At 35.8% G+C, this 18,548-nt stretch overlaps 1 protein-coding gene across 2 annotated transcripts in view; it reads right to left on the bottom strand.

Annotated features, from left to right (window-relative positions):
- LOC126975091 (MORN repeat-containing protein 5-like) overlaps nucleotides 1–18,254 on the bottom strand; it is a 39,660-nt gene extending 21,406 nt beyond the window's left edge. The window contains exons 1-4 of one of the 2 annotated variants that reach the window (XM_050822901.1): nucleotides 18,139–18,254; nucleotides 9,270–9,367; nucleotides 4,743–4,817; nucleotides 1,917–2,038 (exon numbers count right to left, since the gene is read on the bottom strand). In XM_050822901.1, the coding sequence (XP_050678858.1) occupies nucleotides 1,917–2,038; nucleotides 4,743–4,817; nucleotides 9,270–9,298 (226 nt within the window). In that variant the 5' untranslated portion in view covers nucleotides 9,299–9,367; nucleotides 18,139–18,254. Of the gene's footprint in view, nucleotides 1–1,916; nucleotides 2,039–4,742; nucleotides 4,818–9,269; nucleotides 9,368–17,385; nucleotides 17,560–18,138 lie in introns of those variants that run through there. The other variant, XM_050822902.1, reaches the window with a different exon arrangement.
- Nucleotides 18,255–18,548: the final 294 nt, after the last annotated feature.

Genomic DNA, 18,548 nt, shown 5'->3' with positions numbered 1-18,548 from the left:
TAATATACAGACAAATATTATAACATACAAAAAACGGCTACGAACCATCAGTAAACAATATATAATATAATGTCAAAGTCAAATAAACTTTAACTTTATTCAATAAAACTTAAGCTAAGCGCTTTTGAATAGTCACTACAAATATTTCTTTTAAATTACTGAATCTATTCGGAAAAAGTAGAGCTCGTGAGAAGAACATACAAGAAGCTCAACGGCCACTCTTTTCAACCAAGAAGAGTATTTTACTATGACTGTAATATACATAACAAATTACTTTTTAAGGTGCTGCATCCAATATATGGATCGTGTTTGGAGATAGTGTTTATAAATTATTTCACAAGTGTATAAATATAAACTAACGTATACATCGGCTGCACTAAAAGTATAGGGAATGGAATATTTCCACTGTCATATTTAAATCTTTTTAATTGAAAACCAACCAACCAAGTAGGTTGTAAAAATCGAATACCATTTATTTATTTAAAAAAAGATTCTCGGTCTTGTCACAAGGTCTTGTCAAACTTGTTTAGTCGTTGAGAAAATGGAATTGACTCGAGAAAATTCTAGAGCGATGATTTATTATGACTTTTGAAGTGGTTTAAAACAAAAACAGTGTGTTAACCGGATGATTTCTGCATTTGGTGATGAAGCCTCATCCAAAACCACAATTTATCGCTGGTTTGCTGAATTTTAACGTAGACGTGTCAAGCTCAGTGATGCTCCCCGTCAAGGTCGTCCAAAAACTGCAGTCACCAAAGAAAACGTTGATGATGTGCGTAAGCTGATTGAGGAAGATCGACATGTGACATACCGCGAAATTCAGTCAAGTTTTGACATTGGCATGAGTCAAATACAAATAATCTTGCATGAACAATTAGGTGTAAAAAAGTTGTTTCCCGATGGATACCGCATTTGCTCTGTGAAGAGCAAAAAGCGGCTCGCGTTACTTGGTGCGTCAGAACTCTTGAAAGATTCCACGCAGGATCCTCAAATTCTGTATACAACATCGTATCAGGTGACAAATCCTGGATATACGCGTACCCGAAACAAAAAACCAGCCACGAGTTTAGGTGTTCGAAAATGAGTTAAAGCCAACAAAAATTGTTTGTTCACGGAGTGTTGCAAGAAAATGGTGGCCACGTTTGTTTCCAAAACCGGCCATGTTGCTCTTGAGGGACAAAGAAGGGTTAATGCAGAATGATATGCTAGCATTTTCCACAGGTCGTTTCTGAACTCCGTAAAGGGAACTGCAACATCCGCATCATCCTCCATCACGACAATGCGAGTTCACACCGCGCAGAGAACAAAGGAGTTTTTAGAGCAAGAAAATATAGCATTATTGGACCATCCGCGGTACAGCCCCGACCTAAGCCCTAATGATTTCTATACTTTCCCTAAAATAAGGAATAAATTGCGTGGTCAGAGATTTTCATCACCTGAAGAATCTGCGGACGTCTACAAAACGGCAATTTTGGAGACCCCAACTTCCGAATGGAATGGTTGCTTCAATGATTGGTCCATCGTATGGAAAAATGTGTCAAATTTCGCGGAGAATACTTCGAAAAGCAATAAATACATTTTTAAACAGTAATGTTGTGTCTCGTCCTTGATTCCCGAAATTTTCAGTGCCGCCCTCGTATTGGATACATCAACCCTTTGAGCTTGAACTCATTGTTTGTGTAACGTTGCTTCATGAACACCATGGTCGTGATTACTTTCACAGTAATTAGTTATTCCATCCGACAAATTTAATGACTTATTAACTATAACAGGTTGACCTGGCACCACAAGCAGCACCCGTTCACGAGTTGATGCATGGACCAGCCATCATTCCCCTCGCACATATTTGCGGGAAATGACCATATAAAGACATTTTTGTTGTTCCTTAATATAATTTGAATCAAATAAACTTATACCATTAGGAAACGTGTAAACTCCGTACCCACTCATTCCGAGTACATCCCACGTTCCCTCATATGTTGATCCGGTTGGGAACAGTTTCAATGATCGCTTCACCTGTGGTATGGCCATAGAAGTTCTGGAACAAGAAAATAATGTTTAAGAAATAAAACAAAAAGTCAAAAGTCAAATCAAAAGTTTCGTTATTATCCCTGTGGTCGATAATCTTAGAGACATCAGGACGAACTAAGACAAAACTTTATACGGATTATTAATTATGCATAATAAATGGGTGGAGGACCATTTGATGACCCCTATAGCCCAGTGAGTAGTGACCCTGCCTACTGAGCTTAGAGGTCCCGGGTTTAAATCCCGGTAGGTGCAATCTTTTAGATGATGAATATGAATGTTTGTTTCCGTGTCATGGATGTTTATATGTATTTATGTATGTTTAAGTAAGCATAGTACAGTCTTTTTTTATGGAATAGGAGGACAAACGAGCGTACGGGTCACCTGGTGTTAAGTGATCACCGCCGCCCACATTCTCTTGCAACACCATAGGAATCACAAGAGCGTTGCCGGCCTTTAAGGAAGGTGTACGCGCTTTTTTTGAGTCTATGAATAGTTTGGGGCAATATAATTTGTGTAAGAGTGTGTCAATATTATTATTATTATTTAATAACGTACACACATTCTTTAAAATACGTTTAAGCAAATAGGGCTAAATGCCTATAACTTTTCATAGAATATCAACCAATTCGACCTGCTAATTGTACAAAACCAACGAACATATAACCATAATGAAATGTTTACATCTAATTGATCAGAATCAACTTTACGTCAATTACAAAGATAAAAGATTTTTTACACAATACAACGAGAGCAATCTTGCTTCAACGCAAGAAGTAGAACATAATATTACGCAACAACGTAACATCAGATAAATATATATTATTATGTACTCCAATGGAATTACAATCAATATCAATCTTCATGGCATGGTGACCTCAAAAGCTAATAGTCAAGCTAATATTAATCAAATTTCTGACGAAACTATACAAAAGGCATAGTAAAAAAGTTACTAATACGTTTTATGATCTTATTGTTTTTAAATTCTTAGTTGTATAAGAAAAAGAAGTGGTCGCTAACTATGGGCCGTATGAGAAAGCTCATGGTTGCTCAGAGGGCAATGGAGAGGGCTATACTCGGAGTTTCCCTGCCAGATCGAATCAGAAATGAGGAGATCTTGCGCTGTTACTAACTAAGCCAACCGTCCGAGTGACCGTAAATCCTTGTTTGTCTTGATCAACTCTCAGGTTGTGGCGTCTTCTCCAGGACTTAGACGTCTACTTTATAGTTGGTGTCAGCCAAGGTAGAATTGTAACTATATGTACATTGCTGTAGGTTAAATGTGCTTGTGTCGCACGCGCAACGTGACAAGGCAAGAGGCTAGAGGCGCGAGGACACCGATTCCAAAATAACAATAATATAATTGTAACTAGAATCAGATAATTGCTTTATCATCATCAGGCGGAAGACGTCCACTGCTGGACAAAGGCCTCCCCCAAAGATTTCCACGACGATCGGTCCTGCGCTGCCCTCATCCAACGTATTCCAGCTATCTTGACCAGATCGTCGGTCCATCTTGTGGGGGGCCTACCAACACTGAGTCTTCCGGTACGTGGTTTTCATTCGAGAATTTTACTGCCCTAACGGCCATTTGTTGGATTACCACGCGGCCGCTAGTAAGTAACACATCTTCCCTACTAGCCTTGTATTTAATACAAAAAGTAAGTAGGGCATAATGTTGAAGTAACTTCAACATTATAGATAACGTATCCGATGTTATGGAGGGTGCAGAGAACGAATTTGGGATAAGTTTTGAAATCCAAAATGGCCGCCGCTCAAATTTATTATTTCAACATTATGGATATCGAATCCGAGGTTCTTGAGGTTGCAGAGAACGAATTTGGGATTATTTATGGTTGCAACAGTATGGATATCGAATCCGAGGTTCTCGAGGGTGCAGAGAACAAATTTGGGATCATTTTTTAAATCCAATGTCTGTATGTGCCAATAAAGTGTCCCGAAAATTTGGGAAGTTTTTATCCATGAAGAGGGGGAGGGCGATTGTGACCAATTGAGATAGAGTGAGTAGCATGAAGCAACATCTTCACTACTAGAGTTATATCGTACAGGTCCAGCGCGCGGCCGCGAAAACGTAGAACATCTTCCCCACTAGCTTCGTATCGTGCAGGTTTAGCGCATGGCCGCGAGTAAGTAGAACATCTAATAATTTCTAATATTAACAATAAACATTTGGCTTAGAGAACAGATTAGGATAATTGATATAAACGAGATTTAAAAATTAGTTTCCAAAGAAGTTTCACTTCTGACATGTGTAGGTACTTCGTACGCACGCCATTTTTATTAATATATTTTTTTATGAATTTGTTGAAGTGAATGATTTTACTATTAAAGTTACTCGCTTCTGGGATTAATTATACACATTAAATTTGTATCCAAAATTAATGAATGATGTGGGACTCGAACCCGCGCCTCTGGGTTCCAGCGCTCTACCAACTAAGCCAATCGTCCGCATGCCCTATAGTCTGTAAATTTTGTTATGTTTGTAGGCACAACTCTCGGGTTGTGACCGTAACCCGAGACACGCCGGTTCGAATTTCGCATCTTCCATTTTTAGTTACAAGTTTAATTTCTACCGTTTAGTAGTTCTGCCCAAGTATTCGTCTTGTGTCGGTATTGTAGCGCTGCGCTGTATATAAAATTGATTTTTGAGTGAACAATTTAGTTATTCCTAAGTGAGAACACGTTTGTCATACTTGCAACGATCCGATTGACTCTCTGAAAACTTTCTCATCAGCAATGTCCATTGTGAAAATCGCTTAGCACCCGATCTGTAATAAAAAAGTATCTTTATAATACAAAGTCCATATTTAATTTATTATTATTTGCGCAGTAATAAAAGACTGGAGTACACATTGACTGCAAACATTGTAAATTTGATATAGATGGATATTAGATATTATATTTGTCTAGAATCTAGATAGACTGCGAAAGCAGTGAAAACGTGGAAAAAAATTAAGGTTGACAGCACCGACTAGAAAAAAAATAAGGACTCCGTGTCCAGCACCAAAACAAGCCGATTAACGTGTAAATACATAGCCCCACGCACACACTTACACTACTATAGGCGGCCATTAATTGTCATCGTCTGTGACAGATCAGTTTGCGTCTAAATAAAATATTTTCAAAATGCCGTCGTGCGTTGTGAAAAAGTGTAAAAACGATAGGATATAAGTATTTGTGGCCATATATGATTATTTAAGGGAGAAAAAATTGTGTAACCAGTATCCCCCGTAACAGCACACACCCTAGCACAACGGTGCTTCACTTGCTAATACGAGGGCTGCACTAAAAGTATCGGGAATGGAATATTTCCACTGTTCCTGTCATATTAAATTCTTTTTAATTGAAAACTCCTTGCTTTTAAAAATCGAATACCATTTATCTATTTAAAAAAAGATTCTCGGTCTTGTCACAAGGTCTTGTAAAACTTGTTTAGTCGTTGAGAAAATGGAATTGACTCGAGAAAATTCTAGATCGATGATTTATTATAACTTTCGAAGTGGTTTAATACAAAAACAGTGTGTTGACCGGATGATTTCTGCATTTGGTGATGAAGCCCCATCCAAAACCACAATTTTTCGCTGGTTTGCTGAATTTCAACGTGGACGTGTCAAGCTCAGTGATGATCCCCGTCAAGGTCGTCCGAAAACTGCAGTCACCAAAGAAAACGTTGATGCTGTGCGTAAGCTGATTGAGGAAGATCGACATGTGACATACCGCGAAATTCAGGCAACTTTTGACATTGGCATGAGTCAAATACAAATAATCTTGCATGAACAAGTAGGTGTAAAAAAGTTGTTTTCCCGATAGATATCGCATTTGCTCTGTGAAGAGCAAAAAATGGCTCGTGTTACTTAGTGCGTCAAAACTATCGAAAGATTCCACGCAGGATCCTCAAATGCTGTATACAACATCGTATCAGGTGACGAATCCTGGATATATATTGGAAATTGCAGTGGGGCCCCCATATTGAAGGATTGGCGAATAGGCTTAGTTCTGCAGCATATGCGGTTAAGAAAATTAGACGGTTAACTGACATAGATACGGCGAGATTAGTAAACTTTAGTTATTTTCATAGTATTATGTCCTATGGTATATTGTTATGGGGCAGTGCGGCCGATATTAATACTATCTTAGTGCTGCAGAAGAGGGCTATTCGCGCGATTTATAACCTAGGTCCTAAAGAATCATTAAGAGAAAAATTTAAAAAAATAAACATTTTGACTGTTGCTTCTCAATAAATTTCTGATAATGTTCTGTATGTTCATGAGCACATTGAGGATTTTTTATAGAAACTGTGACATTCATAATGTTAACACGAGGAACGAACATAAACTTGTTATGACTACTACTCGATTGGGTCGAGTTAGTAAGTCTTTTGTTGGGCGATGTATATGCTTCTACAATATGATTCCAGAAAATGTACAAAACAAATGTGTTACGAAATTTAAAAGAATTGTTAAGAAACGTGTGTGGGAAAGGTTATTATAGCATAAACGATTTTCTTAATGACACCACGGACTGGGAATAAAGCGAACACCCTCGGGCTCTTTAATTATAAATGTTTATTGTACGATATTACATTGTAATCCATATTTTATATTAAAACAAAAAAAAGCCCGCTGTGTTTCTTGCGCCCATTCTTCTCAGGTCTGAGGCAGTCTCTTTTGAATGGGTGGTAGTTTTTGACGTTCAATAAGTGATTTTAAATGCTATTTTGAATAAAAATATTTGAATTTGAATTTGATATACGCGTACAAACCCGAAACAAAAAAAAAACAGTCACGAGTTTGGGTGTTCGAAAATGAGCCAACAAAAATTGTTCGTTCACGGAGTCTTGCAAAAAAAATGATGGCCACGTTTGTCTCCAAAACCGGCCATATTCCAACTATTCCTCTTGAGGGACAAAGAACGGCTTATGCAGAATGGTACGCTAGCATTTGTTTGCCACAGGTCGTTGCTGAACTCCGTAAAGGGAACTGCAACCTCCGCATCATCCTCCATCACGACAATGCGAGTTCACACCGCGCAGAGAACAAAAGAGTTTTTAGAGCAAGAAAATATAGCATTATTGGACCATCCGCGGTACAGCCCCGACCTAAGCCCTAATGATTTCTATACTTTCCCTAAAATAAGGAATAAATTGCGTGGTCAGAGATTTTCATCACCTGAAGAAGCTGTGGACGCCTACAAAACGGCCCTTTTCGAGACCCCAACTTCCGAATGGAATGGTTGCTTCAATGATTGGTTCCATCGTATGAAAAAATGTGTCAAATTTCGCGGAGAATACTTCGAAAAGCAATAAACACATTTTTAAATAGTAATGTTGTGTCACTTCCTTGATTCCCGAAATTTTCAGTGCTGCCCTCGTAAGTTGTAAAATTCAGTACGACACCGAGCTGGAGAGAAAATAAGGTGATTGCTACTGCGGCTAATTATTTGGGTTTAAATTTAGGTAATATTTATAGACATAAAAAAGAAATTAATAAATAATTCATTCATTCAACCCAGAATTGAAAATGTGATAATGAAAATCATATTTCCAATTCTCGATTGTTATTTGTTAAGGAAATCATATTTCCGACTCTCGATATTTCTGGATTTGTAAAGATTATTAATTATTCCTAATTATGAAAACGCGAACGCGAATAATAATAATTTATTAAGAAGTGGTGGTGGTCTGTGCTTCGCAATCAGAGTATAATATCAATCGATGTGCTTTTCCAATCCACACTATGAATTAAAACACAACATTTTTAATGTTTAGTGAAAACCAGTCAGAGAGTCAATTGGCATTTGATTAGCCAATCAGATACTAATGCGTCTATTGTCTATAGGTATCTCTCTATTACCTACAGGAATCTATCGGCACTATAGTTTGCTATAACAAAAGAAGGGCACAGGGAAAGAACATGCAATGTCACATTTTTATTTTTTTTTAAACTGGTAATGCCATTTTGTAGTGAAAAGTAAAAAAGTAGAAAGTAACGCAAAAAGGGAAGAACGTGCATAGTCACTGAGTAATCGCCTTCTAAAAATACTAATACAATGCAAAAACATGCAAGGTCCTAGTCGTACACGGAAAAAAAATGTTTTGTCCATGAAAACATGCCCTTTTCAGTCTAGGTCAATAAGAAAAATAAGGGCTGAAAAAGAACACCCAAGACTGTTATTTCATAGAGAACACTACAATAGTACGTGGACATCGGCTGTGGTAACTGGACCAAAAAAAGACTGGAGCCATTGATCACAGCAGCGAAAATCTGGCCAATACCTCAGAGTTTGTTCTCTCAGAGCAATCATATGCAGAGAGTCTTCCTGTGTCGAAGGCAAAATTTGTGGACATCCAGTCCTTGTCAAAATTTTGTGGTACAAAAGCCAAAAATTACTACTCACAAATTAAATTTACGAATAATTAAAAACAAGTGCTCATTATATTGTGTGTATCAATACATAACTGATTGTTAAGTACCTACCTAATAAAAAAGCTTTTCTTATCTTACCTTGTCTCATTTCTCATCTTATCTTATAGACATGTAATGTTTAGCAAAAAGTATACTCCAAAATCTAACATAAAATAATAAGTTAGGTTTCACTTCTTGTATCTTATTTTTTTGACAAGGTGGACATTGCATAGATTTTGCGTGTATTGGTTGGACATTGCATGTTTTTTGGTTGTATATTCTGAGTTAGTTTAGTTTTTTGCATGTTTCATTAAAAATATATTCAAGTAAAGGTTTTTTTTAGTAGTGAATGAATACTAATAAGTTAATTGAAAAACAAAGATTTTTTTGTAATAAATCACAGATATAATGTATCTTTTAAAGAGGTTTGAAATCTTTTATTGACATTATCTCAGTTCAATGGCCGCCGGACATAGCATTTTCTCCCTTGGACCCTTCATTATTTAAAGTTAAAACTTAGTTATAACTTTATACCAAGTTTATTTGTAAGGCCGTTAATGTTTAGTTAAAACCGGTAAATGTGTGCGTTTGGAAAAACAGATAAGAATGTATTTTTGACTACGCGACTTTGTTTAAGCCATAATTTGACAAGTTCACCTGATTTCTTCTCCTTTGAGCACTGGAAGAAGTATATTAGATAATCTTTGTCGTGTGTAACTACATAAGTACAAATACAATATGACTACTAAAGCTATCATTATTCAATGTACACACAAGCTTATTTCAGTTACATTTATGTATAGTTATTGTACTTACCTAGTGCACTCGGCCTTCAACACTGACATCCTTATATAGCTTTAATATAAGTTTCAGACAAGTTTTGTTTCCATTTTCATCGATAATATATCAAACTTCTGCAAAAACAATTACGACAAATATTTAATTATGTGGTCTAGCTGTGGAAGGCTTCTTCACACAGGGTGCCGCTGTGAACGGTGGGTACCAGTACCACAGAGACACCGTTATCTTTTTTTTATGACAATAAGGGACGAGACAAACAGGACGCTCAGCTGATGGTGATTGACACGCCCTGCCCTTTACAATGCAGTGCCGCTTAGGATTCTTGAAAAACCCAAAAATTATGAAGGGCACTACAATTGCGCTCGTCTCAGTACCTTCACTAGCTACGGCGCCCTTCAGACCGAAACAGTAATTTTTACACATTACTGTTTCACGGCAGACATAGGCACCGTTGTGGTACCCATAATCTAGCCAGCATCCTGTTCAAAGGAGCCAGTGGTATCCGCTGTAAAGCAGAAATGTGCAAGCAATTTTGTGTTTCATTTTTAAGGACGCCGTAGCTTGTGAAATTACTGCGTTAATAAGACTTGACATATTATGTGCCTTTTCATGCAAAAAAGACTCAAACAAAGGCATCATCATATATATATGTATAATGGAATGGGTAAAACTGAAAATGTTTAGAACTGGCCAGATAGAAACATTGCTAATAAAAAAAAATTTCAATTTCAATTTTAGAACTCTTTGTTAACCTAATGTAGTATATTGCATTCATTTGTCATTTGTTTTTGTGAATTGGCGGCAAATCCAAAAGTCTTGTTACACGTGAAAATGAACCTAATGGGAGAAAATTTTCGGTCAATGATTTTTTATGACTTTCGTTGTGGGCTTACTCAACAACAAAGCTATGATAGGCTGCGATTAGCATTTCTTAATGAAGGCCCATCTCCTGTCACTATTTACAATTAACGAGTTTAAGCGTAGACGTAGCAATCTCAATGATGATCCGCGTGAGGGACGTCCTTTACCACCGACTACTGAAGTTAACATCAGTGCTGTGCGACGCATAATAGAGGAAGATAAGAGAGTGACCTATCAGCAGATACGGGCAAGCCTAGGCATTGGTATGAATCAAGTTCAAAAAATATTACACGAACATTTAGGCGTCAGGAATCTTTGTACCAGATGGATTCCTCATACTTTAACCGACGACCAGAAACACTTACGCATGAACTGGTGTCGCCAAATGTTAGATAAGTTCAACTGCGGTGACTCAAATGCTGTATTTGACATCGTCACAGGTGATGAAAGCTGGATATATTGCTACGACCCCGAAACCAAAAGACAATCAGCTCAGTGGGTGTTTCCTTTCGAGGATCGGCCAACTAAGGTAAATAAAGGAAGAAGTCAAGGAAAAAAGATCATCGCCTCATTCTTTGGTCGGAATATTCGCTTTTCGTGTTCTTTAACGGCCGTTTTCAATAATGCATCTATAGTAACGGATACATTGCTGTCACCGTTTAATGACAAGATTTTATCTATCCATAGTTATGTCCAATATAGTTATAGTCCAATGCTTTATGTCGATAGGTTACTGAAATATAAGTAAGCGTAAATGTTTAGTGAAAACCAAAAATTACCACTCACAAATTAAACTGTGTCTACGACTTATAGTTCACTGTCAACACACGTACAGATTAATTATATATTTTCAAATAAATCTGTCGATCTGTTATTCATTGACGGCTGAATTACTCAAACAAATTTAATGAAATTTAGTATTAGCTGAGGTAAGGATAATGAACAAACTTCATCTTCTTTTGAAAGGATGATAATTTGAACATATTATCATGCTGAGATATTCGCAGGCATTAGAAACTTAAGCCAATGTCAAACAAGAGGCCATACAATTGAAACTGTCATTAAGGAATTAAAAACATCTAAAGACCCAACTCAATATGCAAAGTATATGTATATGTATTTCTTCTATCTAAAAATCGAATGAATTAGCACCTCTAGGCGAGACTTTTCGTATTACAATACAAGAAATTTACTTTTAGCAGGTGAAATTTTAGCTATTGTCCAATTATGTATTCACAACAACGCCTTCCTTGGTCATGGTCAATCAAGCGCTATGAATTATTTATATAGAAAGAGTGAAATTGTACTCATGAATATATTGTAGACCACAATACAACCTATTGTGCTCTGTGGGAACTACCAGCCTAATACGGATGACAACTTGTTTCAAAATATATTTGTGAGATCATTGTTTTGAAATGCATTTTATACTCAGTTATATCACTTTATTTGTTTACTTAAGGACAACCACTTACAGGTCTATTAAAAGTAATCCATCCAATCCACAATTAACCAGTGGGAGGCTCCTTTGGACCGAATGAAGGGCTAGATTACCACAACTAGGGTACCACAACGGCTCCTATTTCTGCCGTGAAGCAGTAATGTGTAAACATAACTCTGTTTCGGTCTGAAGGGCGCCGTAGCTAGTGAAATTACTGGCCAAAGGAGACTCAACATCTTATGTCTCAAAGTGACGAGCGCATTTGCAGTGCCACTCAGAAATTTTGGGCTTTTCAAGAATCCGGAGCGGCTGCATTGTATTGGGCAGGGCGTATCAATTACCATCAGCTGAACGTCCTGATCGTCTCTTTTCGTATTTTCATGAAAAAAAAATCTTAATATAAGTAAATGTTTAAACAAAACTGTAAGTGTGCTGGATATCGGTGCCACAAAATGCAAATGAAGTAACAAAATATATATCTAGTTCATTTAGTTCACAACTACATGAACTATCATAGCTTAAGAAATTATAACAAACTTAAGTAAATACTATTTCACATTATTAAGAAATTTACGAACAGCAGTCTTAAATGCTATGAGTGATGTGCTAAATATGTCTATATATACATCGAGAAAATTATATGTTTGACATATTTTTGGCTTATTTATCATTAGTGACCAAATTCAAATTCAAAATCACTTTATTCATGTAGGTCACGGTTATGACACTTATGAACGTCAAAAAAAAACATTTTTTTTTCTTATTGAATTTACCACTACTTCGTAAAGGGTTGAGCTAATGAGAAGAAGTAGCAAGAAAGTCATTGCCCGATACTTGTACACAGGATGTAATCATTTACATATATCAAAAATCCTTAAACTGATTTCGAAAGTCGGTTACTAAACCAGTAAAACGACATTAAGAACTTTAAAAAAAAACAAGAAGTATTCAAAATTTTGATACTAAACGCTCCAGCACATTTAAAAGGCATGAAAGGCATTTATTTTCTCAAAATTGATTCCTTTAGAATTCTTTTTGATGTCATTTCTTATACTACTAGATACTACTACTACCGCTTCGGAAAGAAATGGCGCTCTAAGAGAGAAGAAGCGGCGCAAGAAACTCTCCCAGCATTCTTTTTTTTGCGCTCTTTTCAATAAAAATATACAATATTGTACAGTCGCTATAAAATAATCACAATCTAGTCCCAGGCTGTCCGATCATTTAGATATTCAGCAGTGGAGTAATAGGATTTACGACAGAGCCATTTTTTTATAAAACATTTAAATTTATTTATAGATAATGCCTGAACAGTGGCTGGGACTTTATTGTAGAAGTGTATACATTTACCCTTAAAGCTATTATGTATCTTATGAAGCCTACTAGAATTAGTTACAAGCAATCCCTTATTTCTATTGTTATAATAATGAAAATCGCTATTAAGAGCAAAAAGGTGACGATTTTTGTGAACATATATTAAATTTTCATAAATGTACTGACAATAAACAGTCATAATATTTATTTCTTTAAATTTTTCTTTGAGAGACTGTCTATAACCAAGCTGATATATAGCACGAACAGCTCTCTTTTGCAGTGCAAACACTATATCAATGTCAGCAGCATGACCCCATAGTAATATACCGTACGTCATGATGCTGTGAAAATAACTAAAGTACACTAATCTAGCGGTCGCAACATTCGTGTACTCTCTAATCTTTCTAACTGCATATGCCGCAGAGCTGAGTCTATCTGCTAGATGGGTAATATGTGGACCCCACTGAAGCTTTTTATCTAACGTGATACCCAAGAAGACCGTAGTGTCCACAAGTTCCAATCTCTGGTCATTTATAAGTACGTTGGCTTGTAGCTCCGCTGTGTTTGGTGTAATGAACCGTAAACACTTTGTTTTTTTACTGTTTAAGTGCAGATTATTCGTCTCAAACCAACGCACTATCTTTGAGAGTGCATTGCTTACCTTGTCATCAATATCCGCAAGTCGCTTCACTTTAAAAATAAGTGAAATATCATCAGCAAACAATACAATCTCATGGCTATCATCTACCACAAACGGTAGATCGTTAATATATATAAGAAACAAGAAAGGACCGAGAATAGAACCCTGTGGAACACCTATTCCCACAGGTTTACCCGAAGACCGTTTGCCATTTACACCGACTATCTGAACTCTTTCGCTTAAATATGATTTTAACAGATTTAGGGCTCTATTTTTCACTCCATAATGCTTTAGTTATAGGAGTAAAGTTTCATGGTGGGCGCAGTCAAATGCTTTTGACAAATCACAAAAAATGCCCAATGCATCTTGTGACCCTTCCCAGGCGTCAAAGATGTGCTCAATGAGTCTAGTACCCGCATTAATTGTTGATAAGCCCCTAGTGAAACCAAACTGATTTTTATTCATTAATTTACAAAAATTCATTTGTAGCTGTTGAAGCAAAAGATTTTCAAAAATTTTACTAAAAACAGGCAGCACTGAAATAGGTCTGAAATTAGCAGGGTCAAAAGAACTGCCCGATTTAAACAAAGGTATAACTTTGCTGTATTTCATGAGGTCAGGGAACACACCCTCATCTATGCATTCATTAAATATTATTGCTAATTCAGGTGCTATAATGTCAAGTATGTATTTAACAATATTAGTCGAATGGCCCCATAGGTCTTTTGTATTTTTTAGGTTAATTAATTTGAAGATTTTTATTATATCGCTACCTGTAACATACTTAAATTTCAAGTCAGTAGAAGATACTGGTACGTGTAATTTAAGCATATCAAATGCTGCTTTTGGCGAAGAGTTAAGGTATTTGGTCGTGACAATCGGGATTTCGGAGAAGTATTTATCAAATTCATTTGCAATTTCTATTTCCGAATTTATAACGCGATTATTAATATTTAAACAGATAGAGGTGTTGCGGCAATTCAATCTACCAGTTTTATTATTAATTACACTCCAAGTCGCTTTTACTTTATTATTACTGTTTTTAATTTTATCTGCAATGAAACGTGTTTTCACTTCATGACAAACTATTTTAAAGAGCTTGTATGCTTTAGTATGAGATCAGTAGAAAGATTCTAGTTTCCTTATTTTTAAAAGGTTATTTTAGCTAAGCACTGATATTAAAGAAAACTAATTAACCTAACGTGACGAACGTGCAGAAACGTGGACGGTGCGCCTGAAAGACCGACGCAAAATCGACGCACTAGAAATGTGATGCTGGCGGCGACTGCTGCGAATTCCTTGGACTGCGTTTCAGACCAATGTTTCGATATTGGAAGAACTCAAGGTGATGGAGAGATTATCGTCGAGTGTGCTAATACGAAACCTGAAGTACTTTGGGCACGTTACACGACACCAAAACTCCATGGAACGACTCGTCGTCGAAGGACCAGTTCCACTCGTCAACGTAAGACAAGCGATCACGAGGTCTGTCACCTACGCGTTGGACAGACCTGATAAAGGCTGCGACACAAACCACCATAGTCCAATGTTCCCGTAACGCTGAAGACCGTGGCAAGTGGAGGCGCATTGCGTGGACTGCACTATCCACCATAGATACCTTTTGTGTACCTACAGTCTCATCATGCAACCACGACCACTACGTCATGAGTGAACGACTAAGGAGGAGGAGAAATAAAACTAACAAAATTATAAAACTATCTTTTAAATGAATAATATTATCTATTCCTTAGTAAGTACAACATTTTGTATTCAAAGCAGATGACTGAAGTTACATCCTTGTTGCCCGATACAAATAACTTTTCTACTAATCTCCATACTAAATCAATGAGAGTTTTTATTATCAAAATTTAGAATACTTCTCGTTTGATTTTTATTATTTATTGATGTGATTTTATTGACAAGTTAACGTTCTTTCGATATCAGTTAAAATATTTTTGATATCTCTAATATTTACCTGTATATCACTACATATTATAAAACGCAGTCCTCCACCGCGTCTGTTAGCGATAAACTCAAAACCTAATCACGCTATTTTCACCAATGGATAGCGTGGTTCTCGAGGAAGGTTTAAGTATATAATTTTTTAAAGTTTTCGTATAAATTTTTGTGTATATTAACGAAATTTGTTGGAAATGTCGGAAAAAATAAGCCGTCTGGGAGCTTTGAATGGAAACGCTGTCTAAACCATTTGAGATATAACAAAAAAAAATGTTTGGTGGAATTGTGTATCATAAAAAGGTCTACAGAAAAGTCCGCGATGGCATATGTCTCTTAAGGATAACATACTATATCCATTTCAATATTTTCAAAATTGGCAATTATAAAGCGGTAATGTAATTTAATGTTTGCAACAATACGATGTTAATACTTATCATTTTCTATTGACAGAACAACGTCAATCGGGTCAGCTTGTTATATTATGTATATATCTTAAAATATATAAATTACGTGACACGTTGTTTGTCCGCGATGGACTCCTAAACTAATGAACGGATTCTAATGGGGATCACTTCATGGAGTGCAGTTTAGTCCAACTTGAGAGATAGGATACTTTTTATTTCAATATGGGACCCATAATTATTTTTATTTCCAATGATATTTAAAAGTATAGATAGGTAATGTAGACAAAATTCGGTGTTTGAAAATGATACACTAACGCACACATGAATAATTTAACATTGCAATAGCACACTACATTACAATTACACGTCAAAGAAGGATAGTAAATGCAATTATCGCAAGCGAAAAAGTAGTAAAACTGCATTGAAATTAGGTAAAGAATGTGTCATTGATTTTATAAAAAAACAAATTAATATTGATTATAATATATAGCCACATTGATGATATTAATTATTTATATATAAAATAATAAACAAACATACAGACAAAACAAAACCGAAAGGTATCCTACAGTAAGGGTTCCATTTTTACAATTTTACTAACAACGGCTCCCAACGGTTTTAAGATTACAATTATTATTTTTTGTATCTTATATTATTTATGAATGTCTTTTTGTTGACGGTTTATTACAATAAGGTAATGGGAGAAGAAAAAATGATCCATTGATTCTTCTGCAGTCAGCATCCTGATATACTGAAAAAACTCCTACGTAAACAAATAGCACTCACTGTCTACATCCGCTACCTTCCCTAAAACTTGTTTTAGTAGTTTGATAGTTCAGCTACCTATATACGCACTTGTTTATTAAAAATTATTACATTCACTGCAACAATGGCTTTTTTACATCATTTCCTAAAATATTCTACCTCGATCATCCCGCAACAGACAGCATCAATATTTTGTCATTTCTGTACGTTAATCTATGATCGGCGGCGATCGGCGTTGTCATGGCAACATATTTATTTTGTTAGATAAATAATGAAATCAAATAAAATGTTATAATTCATGATTTTTTAACTGTGGTTTGAAATTCTATGATTTTTTTTACTTTCGTAATTAGTGCATCTTCCCATAACATAAGACGGCATTTTAATGTTGTACCTATATCAAATTGTAAGCAATTCTGTCAACAACAAACGCGTGTGTACCGTTTTCGTATCGATAGAGCGACTACGAAAAAATGAACAAATTGACTCAATTTAGGCGATTGATTTTCGGTGCGCTAGTGTAGTAGTACCTCTTTTAATACTATAATATCATTGTTTATTTCCAATATTTGTTTTGTATGGACATATTTTTTATGAGACAATTTAGTGACGCATGGTTTGACAGTTCTGCTGTGGAACAATTTCATTATTACAACAAGGAGCATACGTTACGAAATAATTCTTGATGCTTTGAAATATTATGGGTCAATTCCTATACAACAGTATATGCATAATGTTTTAAATTACCTTAGCATTCGCTAAATCTCTTCCAACTAAAATCAGAAAGGCTCAAACTCTCCAATCTTTCAAAACAATGCTCCTTAATTATTATTTATCACTGTGACAAATTTATTAGTTCTTTTCTGGGTATTATTTACTGTATATGTATATCGATAACACCACCTTCTGTTATATTATCAACTAAAACGATTTTAGTTGAGCCAGCACAGGTTGCCTAGAAAATATCGCTCTTAAGCGATAAGGCTGCCTATTGCTTGTTATGTATTCTCGATTACTGTTATATTTAACTATTTTGTGGTGTGCAATAAAGATATATTTCATTTCATTTAATTCGCTTGTTATCTGCGTATCCCGTTCTCTCATATATCGTAGTTTACCAATGTTTTCGCTTAAAGTACGCGCCTCAGGCGTGGGAATTTAATATTTTTGTCGAGAAAACTTCTTCGTACCAATACGATAACCACGCAATTGTTTATTTATTTTAATTGTTGCAATTTAATAAAATGTGCCAGAAACGATCATCATACGTGGTTATAAATCTGTAATACCACCGTTTAGCCGCCTGCACGTATCGGTGATATAGGGTTACGTGCCGTACAGGAAGCGTATAGGCACCGGCGAAAAATTCTTCAAAAATTATTATTGATTCATGGGTACGTGATGGTGTTGGTTGATGAAGTGAGTGGTGAAGAGCGAGCAAACATTAATTTCCGCCAAAAACTGCGCGTCGAGTGTGAAATATGTATTGTAAATACTTACGTATTAATAAATAAATGCCGCAGCCCAATTGATGTAAATAAAATATCTAAAAAGGGTAAAAATATTTATAAAAATGATTAGTATAATTAATAAATAATAAACAGTTTGAATCTTAGAAAGACGTCAAAATAACTGTCATCTTATTTATTGGTATTCTAAAAAAAGGTTAGATATTTTTAAATTAATATAGTGTCTGTGTAACCACAGATCTTTCTGTGGTTACAACCCATTTATGGCATCCGGTGACAGATCACAGCCATAAAAAACAAATATGCTATCGGGAGATTTCCGTCAGGAGCGAAGTTCGTTATTCCAATTTTATAAACAGTTCAGTAAGGTACGATATGATAATAATTACAATATTTAAAAAACTCAAAACATACGTGTAAGCTTATCAATAGTATTTAACT

Source organism: Leptidea sinapis, chromosome 34 (assembly GCF_905404315.1).
Source record: "Leptidea sinapis chromosome 34, ilLepSina1.1, whole genome shotgun sequence".
Taxonomy (NCBI): domain Eukaryota; kingdom Metazoa; phylum Arthropoda; class Insecta; order Lepidoptera; family Pieridae; genus Leptidea; species Leptidea sinapis.
This window is presented reverse-complemented; position numbering and strand designations above follow the sequence as displayed.